The 9,348-nt window shown below is 43.4% G+C and overlaps 1 protein-coding gene across 1 annotated transcript in view; it reads left to right on the top strand.

Moving 5' to 3' along the window:
* The first annotated feature begins 549 nt into the window (after positions 1–549).
* Positions 550–9,348, top strand: part of Morc1 (MORC family CW-type zinc finger 1) — a 188,581-nt gene continuing 179,782 nt past the window's right edge. The window contains exons 1-2 of the mRNA XM_021185413.1: positions 550–715; positions 6,676–6,729. Coding sequence (XP_021041072.1) covers positions 654–715; positions 6,676–6,729 — 116 coding nt within the window. The 5' untranslated portion in view covers positions 550–653. The remainder of the gene's footprint in view (positions 716–6,675; positions 6,730–9,348) is intronic.

Here is a 9,348-nt window from a genome sequence, read left to right on the forward strand (position 1 = left end):
GATTCAGTTATAATGCCCTACTTTTCAGATGGACAGTGATGGAAACTGCCAGCAAGAGGGAAGTCTGAGGTTATAGAAATCCCACTTCTGAAAAAAGGCCAAACCAGACACTTTCTAACAGCTTTCAAGAATCTCCCAGAAGGGCCTAGCACGGTGACACAGTCCTTTAATTCCAGCATGTGCGGGACAGAGGCAAGTGGATCTCAGTGACTGTGCCTTTAATTCCAGCGTGTGCGGGACAGAGGAAAGTGGATCTCTGTGAGTTCAAGGCCAGCCTTGTCTAAATAGTGAGTGCCAGGATACTCAGGACAATGAAGAGAGATCCTGTCTTAAACAACCACAACAGAAGCAAAACAACAACAACAACAACAACAACAACAGCAGCAGCAGCAGCAGCAGCAGCAGCAGCAGCAGCAGCAGCAGCAACAAACAATAGCAGCAGCAGCAGCAAAAACAACAACAAAATCTCCATGAGAATAGCCACATAGCAGGGTGAGCTTCCGCGCTGAGATCACCAGGGGGCGAACGCATCTGTTGAGCTCCTACTCTGCAAGTGAGCCAGGCCGTAGGCGTGGACGTAGGCGTGGGCATGGGCCAACAGTTTCCGGTCAGACATCCACGTCTTCTGGTGTCCACAGGTGGTGCTTGAAGACATGGACAAATATGCCTTGCTGCAGAGGGCTAAACTACATCTGGATTTCATCCACGCCAATTCGTGAGTTTCCAGAGGGGTTGGAACGGGGTAGTTTTTGTCCACGTGCCACCACCATATTCAATTGGAAAACGAAAGCTTAATGAACTTGGTAGGACTGCTTTAAGAATGTATTTATGCTGTGTGTGAGGACTTAGCGGGGAAGCCGTAACTCTATATCTGGGGATAATAACTGAATAATTTTGATGTTCTTCAGGTAAAGCCGAGTGGAAGGATTGTCCCATGTTTATCATTTAACAAACTTAAATATTGGCCAGCAAATTAGAACACTTATCCCCCTCCTTTCTATCCTTACTCCGACACTCTGGAAGACACTGTTAAAAAAAATCTTGTTGCTATACAGAGTAATTCGCTTGTGTAGATTTCAACTGCAGTGGGCAGTAATCGTGTACTTTTCCTTTTGTGCTGAGTCAGATGTGTTTGCTGTCTGACTAGCTGTTATGCTGTCAGACTAGAGGGAAGACAAGGCAGTTGAGAGAACCAGCTGCTCTTCCGGAGGACTGGGGTTCAATATGAAACACTCACAAGGAGACTCACAACCCTCTGTAACTCCTAACACCATGTTCTGGCCTCCTTGGGTACCAGGCATGCACTGTGGTACTCCGATGTACATATACCGAAACACCTTTGCACAAAAAAATTAAAAATAGAAAAGAAATATCACAGTCTGTTCTTAACCATGACAATTGACCAAAATCCCCCAAGTGCATCTTTAAAATTCGGGTTAATACAGAACTACAAATGAAAATATAAATCTGACTGTGTTGGTATATCTTCAGCTCTTCCTATGCATAGAGGCCTAATGTAAAGTTGAAGATGGAGACAGGAGTAAGAGATGAACTAGGATAATAATACAGTCCACTTGCAACCATACACCATGATGAGCAGAGCAAAGCAAGGTTATGATCCTGCTTAGATGGGTATACCACTTAAAGTACGGACAGCTTATTTCTAGAACTTTCCAGTTGATATTTTTGGAGTGATACAGAGGGTAATGAAGATCTGCAGAAAGTAAAACCATGGGCTAGAAAAGGCTACTGCAGTCAGGTTGCAGAGGCAAGTGACTGAATTTTGTGGCGTCATTTGTCACTTCGAGTTCGGCACAGTACAACAGTGGATGCTGTGTCTGTCATTCATACGGTGTGTTGGTGTTTAGGAATTACCTCGTAATCTGTTATTTACCGAAAGCACCAACTGATAAGATGGATGGAGCAAGTTTTAACCACAGGAATGGAAGTGTGTAGAGATCCAGAACAGGGTTGTCGTATTTTGTAGGACACTCTGAGATTCTAAGGTAACAGAGGAGAATAGGCTGTGCTAAGCAGATGCATACCTGCCGTGGAGAGTGGCTTTAAGCTGGAAGGATGGGCTGTCTTCTCAACTCCTTGGCTGACCTTCATCCATAGAAACAGGGGTAAAACTTTTTGCTTAATATTTGAAATAGGGTTTTGTTGTGTAACCCAGAGTGGTCTTAAACTTCAAATCCCTCTGATTTCGCCTCTCACGTTCTGGGATGGCTATATGCAGTATTCTGTTTCCATACCCCAGAATCATACCCTATGATTAAGCTCATGCTTTCTCTAATGCACTCAACAATTCTCTCCATCCTTTCTGCCGTTGACTTCAGCCCAAGCCACATGATCTCTCTTGTGACCCGCCCTCCACGCGGCCTCTTATCCAGTGCTGTGCTTCCGACCCCAGCTCCTCCTAGGCCTGTGTTTTCTGAAGCTTCCAGGCTGAACTTTTGAAAAGTGAACCAGATAGAAAGGCCATTCATCAAAAACTATTAACAGTGCTTTCCACTTGGTCTTAAACACTTCTCCTCAGGGGCAGGAATTCCTATATGATCCAGACATGCCTTTATTTTAGCCTGTTCTCTGTATCCATCAAAGGTTTAGTGTGGTCTCAACCACTCTTTCCTGCTTTGGGATGTTTACCTGTTTGGAGAGTTTCCACCTTGGCCCTTCAAAAGATAAGAGTTCTTGTCTGCAGGGGTCAGATGAGGTATTAAGAGTCTTCGGTGACTTTCCATTCCATCCTTTGTAGTCACTCTTTCTTGTTACTGCTCTGAAAATAGCCCTGCTCAAGCTCTGGGAACTTGTCTTCATGTGTTTGTGTATTTTCTATGTACCCCATGATTTCCTTCTAGATTATGACTTGAATTCTAAGAAGGAAAGACCCAGTCTGTACACAGGGGACACGGCTAATGTTTATAAAAATTTCTTGAATGAGCTAGCACAGAAAGGCCGTTAGGGTCAGAAGTTTTACACTTTAGAGAGTCAGGGACATAGCTTAGTGTTAGAATGCTTGCCTAGCACTGAGGCAGGAGTGCGTGGGTGGGTGGGTGGCGGAACACCTTCATAGATGCAGGAGAGAGGGGAGGAGATAGGGAGTTTGTGGAGGGGAAACTGGGAAGGAAGGGGGATAACCTTTGAAATGTCAATAAATAAAATAACTAATAAAAAATGAAAAAAAGAATGCTTGCCTAGAATTACTGTGAATTTCTAGTGGGTTGGTTACATATAACATTTTAATTAAAAAATAATATAGACAAAAATAAATATTTATAATTTGTGCGTGTGTTTGTCTTCCATGTGTGTACAAGTGTGTGTCCATGGAGGGTCAGAAGAGTGTGTCAGACCCCTTGGGACTAGAATTACTGGCAATCATAGCATCCGGTTTGGATGCTAGGAACCGAATTCAGACTCAGATTCTTTAGTCTAGAAGAATGGCAAGTGCCTTGAACCACAGGCCGCATCGCCAGCCCCTGCACTTCAGTTTTAAATTCTCTGTGCTTGTGCTTGAAGTAATGATTCTGTAGAGCATGTCTTTTATTTAAAACAGTGTTTTATATTTTTATACTAGTTTCCTCCCATGAAGGACAGCTGTCTATTGGTGGCTTAAGAAAGCTAATTTAAAAATAGCTTACAGAATACTGAGTTTAATAAGGTATTTTGTGCACATATGTCATTGTACTTTGCTTATATGGCCCCCTTCATTACACTCTAGTCTTCCTGCTCACTTCCTGTTGGTCTTCCTCCTCCCCCTTCTAGACTGTACATGTGAGAGAAGACACATGAAATTTCTCTTGTCTTTAGCCACTCCCATCACTCTCTCATTCTCCCTTTGCTAATGCTTATTTTAAAATAAATTAGAAAATTTAAAGAATAACTGACTCAAAAGTCCTTTTCTTAGCATCTGAATTTGAAGTTAAATTTGGCTTATGTGTGTGCATTTTGTTTTCTTTGAGACAAAGTTTCTCTGTATAGCCCTGACTGTCCTAGAACTCACTTTGTAGACCAGGCTGCCCTCAAACTCAGAGATCCACCTGCTGCCTTCTGAGTGCTGGGGTTAAAAGCATGTGCCATCATGGCCTGTCATGTTTATTTTTATGAAGTATATTTAAGCTAAGGTGCTGCCCAAGGCTTGAAGTTCCCATTAATTTATTTATTCACTTTACATTCTGATTGCAACCCTCCTTTCTCTCTGCCTTTCTTTCACACAGCCCCCCTTCTTTCCCTTTTCCTCCGAGAAAGGGAAGGCACCCTGGATACCACTCCATCTTGGCATATCCAGTCACTGTGGGACTAGGCACATTCTCTTCCAGTGAGGACAGACAAGGCAGCTCAGTAGGGGAATGGGATCCACGGTCAGGTAATGGTTTCAGGGACAGTCCCCATTCCAGTCATTGGGGAACCTTCATGAAGACCACGTTTCACATCTGCTCCATATTCTTGTGGTGGGAGGATGGGTTCAGCCCATGTTTGCTCTTTTGTTGGTGGTTCAGTCTCTGGTAGCCCCCAAGGGTCCAGGTTAGTTAACTCTGGTGGTCTTCCTGTGGAGTCTCTGTCCCCTTAGATTTCCTCAATCTTTCCCCCAACTCTTCCACAAGATTCCCTGGGCTCCATCTAATGTTTGGCTGTGGGTCTCTGCATCTGTTTCCATCATCTGTTGGGTGGAGCTTTCAGAGGATGGTTGTGCTAAACTCCTCTCTGCAAGCCTAACAGAGTATCATTAATAGTGTCAGGGATTAGAGCTTGCCTATGGGGTGGATCTCAAGTTGGGCTGGTTACTGGTTGGCCGTTTCTCAGTTTCTGCTCTGTCTTTATGCCTTCACATCTTGTAGGCAGGACACATTTTGGGTTAAAGGTTTTGTGGGTGAGTTGGTGTCCTTATCCCTCCACTGGGAGTCTTGTCTGGCTGCAGGAAGTGGCCACTTCAAGATCCATAAGCACCACTGCTAGAAGTCTCAGCTAAAGTCACCTCCATAGATGCCCTGAAACCTCCCCTCTCTTCCCAGGTCTCTGTCACTTCCTAGAAATGCTGCCCCCTACCCCATTTCGATTCTCTCTCCCCCAGCCTGAAGTTTTTAACATTTCAATGGTGATTCCCCCCCCCCCCTTGTGTGCATGCACTGTGGGGTGTGTGGGGTGTGTGTGTGTGTGCAAAGTTATGTAAATGTCTCTTTTGTTTCTGCTCTCTTGCTTCTGCTACATATTTTCTACACAAAAAGAAAAAAATTGCAAGCTAGAGTTTTGTGTTGAAGTTGGTGGCTGTGTGTCCACATCAGGAAATGGAAAGCAAGCACCTGATGCTGTCAGGAGCCTGATATCACCCACAGATCACCCTTCCCTGCAAGTATTGGAAGTGGGGAACACAGAGAAAGGCCAGCCACCATGTTCTGGAGAGAATATAGCATTAGGACTGAGGAGGGAGTCCATAGGCATCTGGGAAGCCCACTCACAAGTGCCTTCTCAACTTTGGAAAGGCTCCATACAAAATTATACACAGTGGAGTTGAACAGGGTGCCTGCTAACTTCTGTATCCACAGGTTTTTAATATTCTCCAAAAATGATTTGTTCCTAAATACTATTATTTATTAAATACTTAAAAGAAACAAAAACTCTACTTGAATATTTAAGAGGTGTCTTTAAAAGATCAAAGTAATTTGTAGCAATAATACATTCCTTGGAGTCTCCCTTTTACTAGGATATTTTGGTAAGACCTGTTTGTAGAACAAAATATAACCATATGAATATATGAAAATCATGCCGTGAAGCCCATTTCTTTGTGTGCTAACAAAATGCTAATGTTGAAATAATCTAAGGGGCTGGAGAGATATCTCAGCAGTTAGGAGCACTGACAACTGTTCCAGAGGACCCCAGTTCAATTCCTAGCATCTGCATGGTAGCTTACAGCCATCTGTAACCACAATTCCAGGAAATCACTTATTTTCTTCTGGTCTCTGCAGGAACCAGGAATTCACATAGAGCACACACTTACTAACAAAAGGCCCATATACATAGAAATATAAACAAATATTATCTTTAAATGATAAGTCAGGGAGTGGTGGTACATGCTTTCAACCCCAGCACAGGGGACAGAGGCAGGTAGAACTCTGTGTTTGAGGCCAGCCCTGTCTACAGAGTGAATGAGTTCCCGGACAGCCAGGACTATTTAGAGACACTCTGTCTCAGAAAAAAAAAAAAGACTAAATCAACCAACCAATCAAAAACAACAACAACAAAGCCCACAAACAAACAAAAACCAAAAATAAAACCAACAAAAAACTTAAAATTAACTGAAAAATATGTTCTTCCTTTAGCTTTAAAATATATAGGATCTATTTCAGAGTCTTAGCAAGTAGTTTTTTAAGATATCTTAAAACTAAATTTGATTAAAATAGAATTCATCATCTATGTGTTACACACTTATACATACTAGTTGTATTTTAGGTAAATATCATTATTGCCTGTATATTTTCCAAGCATACTTAGTGTTGGTTATCCCTCCTCCCTCCCTCTCCTTCTGTATTGTTCTTCCTCCCCTGTCCATAATTGAATCCCTCATCTCCTCTTAATTGGTAAGCTGTTTAGAGTGGCAGAATGTTTGACTGTATCTGAAACCCTACTCTGATTACATACTAGCCTCACCTTTTTCTTCTCCCTTTATTTCCTCATCAGCACAACACACAGTTTCCTCTTTGGAGCGCTGGCTGAGTTGCTGGACAACGCAAGGTAAGATGTATCTGTGAACAAAGGTCACTGGGGAAATTTCAAGACACAACTATAGTCTATTTATATTTGAAATAAAACTATAATGCTATTGAATAAAAAAACAAATAAAAGTGGACATGGCTGTTCCCTAAGGGGATGAAGGAGTTTTGTTGTTGCTGTTATTGTTGCTGTTGTTTTAACTATAGATACAAGATAGAACAGAGAGGGAGAGACATCTGGGAGAGTTTAGAATGAACATGGCTGGCAGATTGAAAGGGGGCCATGTGAGGAGAGGGGAGGAGAGGGGAGAAAGGGGCCAGGAGCCAAAGAGGCCAGGATCAACTCAGAGACCAAGAGATTGGCATAGCCCTAAATGGCTGGGTTAGATAGGAAAGAGAAGCTGGGGGAAGGGCAGCCCAGGAGGACCTTGTAACAGGGAGGAAGGCTGGCAGCCAGAGTGCACCTAGATAAGTTAATAGGCACCTCAGTTAGGCATTTGTCCTGGGTTTGAGACCTAAGAACTATTATCTCCCATTTGGAATGTACTATGATTTGCTTTCCTATACAATCCAAGTACTATACAAAAAGACCAAATAAGAGCACCCCATATCTTTACTTATTTGTGGTTTCACATCTGAAGCTCTAGGAACATGGATGTCTGCTTTTCTCTTAGCAGTTGTGTAAAAGCAGGTATTCATTTAGCTGTTTCTTGAATTATGTATCAGTGCATGCTATGTCTGAAGCCAGTTGACTTTGAAGCCAGTTGTACTTACCAGTCGCTGTTGCTTATATAAATGTGTTTGTACACGTCTATATATGCATCTCAACTTGTCCTAGTTGGCTTTCTGTTGCTGGGACAAAGCACTGATCAAAAGCAACTTGAGGGGAAACAGGGTTTTCTTTGGCTTTCACTTCCAAGTCACAGTCTGTCACTGCAGGGAGCATAGGCAGGAATTTGGAGGTAGGAAGTGAAGCAGAGGCCATGGAGAGGTGCTGCTTACTAGCTTGCTCCTGTTGGTTGTTTTTATATGGCTGAGGCTCATCTGTCTAGGGATATACTACCTACAGTGAACTGGGCCATCCTACATTAACTAGTTATCAAGAAATACCCTCTAAAGCCATGCCCATAGAATCCTGTGATAGAAGCTTCTAGACCAAGGCTCCCTCTTCCAAGGAGCGTCAAGTTGACAACCATGACTCGCCATCGCATAACTCCTGCATCTCTTCAGTGTCACTCTGAGATTGGGGGATCATTATACCATCTCTACTCACGTAGGCATGGCGTACAGGCAGACTAGGTGGCTTATTAAAAGTTATGACATGGTTATTTGGCACAACTGCTAAAAGTTATTCAGTAGCCATGTGGCCATAGAATCCAGTACCAAATTTAATGAGTCTGGTGAAGGTAATGAAGCTTAAGTTCCCTCTTTATGAGTTTAAGATTCATCCAGTAGTGTGTTTTGGAAGACTTGAGAAAGACTCAGTTTTGTTTTGGTTTGGTTGTTTCCCTTGAGACATGTTCTCATTATGCAGTACAGCCTGCCTCAGGCTTCCTCTATAGTCCAGGTTGGCTTCAAATTCATGGTTTCTTGCTGCCTCCATCTCCCAAGTGTTGGGATTGTGGGAACACACCACCATACCTAGCTCACACCTCCATGTCTCAGCTCAGGTGAATACTGACTTGTGTATATTTCTATTTCTTGTTTAAAAAAAAATGCTTACTTTCTCTGCAGCAAGAGAAGTCAAGAAACACCCTGTAGTTTTCTGATGAAGGCTCTTAACGGGGGAGCTAAATTCCCTGTCACTAGTTGATAAGATACCAGGTTCTTGAGCTTGCCTCTCAGTTCGACCCTGAGAAGTAAGATGGCCTTGTGAGAGCCCATAGAGAGTGGAGTAATTAGCTAACTACCTAGAAATTCCTCCAAGCACCAAGAGGGGAATCGGACGCTAGCACTTTTTTTTTTTAAATTCTCTTTCTGTAAGTTAGAAAATAATAAATTGTTCAGTGTAGAAGGATTTAATCCAAGTATGGAGCTACCAGGGATGGGGCCAGGATCAAGTTTGGGGTGACTGATGCTCCTACAAGGATTCCTCATCTACCCCTAGATACTGACTGCTTCTGAACACTGTTTCCCAGAGCTTCATTAGCTCTGACTCTGAAAGAAACACATTTTCAGGAGTTGCCAGCTTTCTCTTCTCCTGTGTTTTACATAGTCATTTAAGCGAGAAGGGTAGTTAAAAGCGGAATGTAGTAGGAAGGGTTCTGGGAGAATACTTTACATGGCAGAGGATGCGGGGTGACTGGGGAATGGAAGACTGACTTGGCCTCAGGCATGAGGGAGAAGATGGAGGAAACTTTTCTGAGCTGTGTTTGCAGCCCATCTCTTGTTTGCATCGAGCCTGGAAAGAAAAGGCAGATAAGGTTCAAGCAGCAAGAGGCAGGCTGGGGGTGTGGTGGGGGCTTGTTCAATAAAGGACTGGCCTTGTGAGCACAAGGATCCCAGGGGTCACATACACCCTCCCCCCTCTTCCCCCCCCAACCCCCCTCCCCCCTGTGATAGTTGCAATTCCAGTGCTGAGGGGTGGAGATAGCAGCATTTCCACGCTCACTGGGCTCACTGGCCGGCTGGTGTATTCTAA

This window comes from Mus caroli, chromosome 16, assembly GCF_900094665.2.
Source record: "Mus caroli chromosome 16, CAROLI_EIJ_v1.1, whole genome shotgun sequence".
NCBI classification, from domain to species: domain Eukaryota; kingdom Metazoa; phylum Chordata; class Mammalia; order Rodentia; family Muridae; genus Mus; species Mus caroli.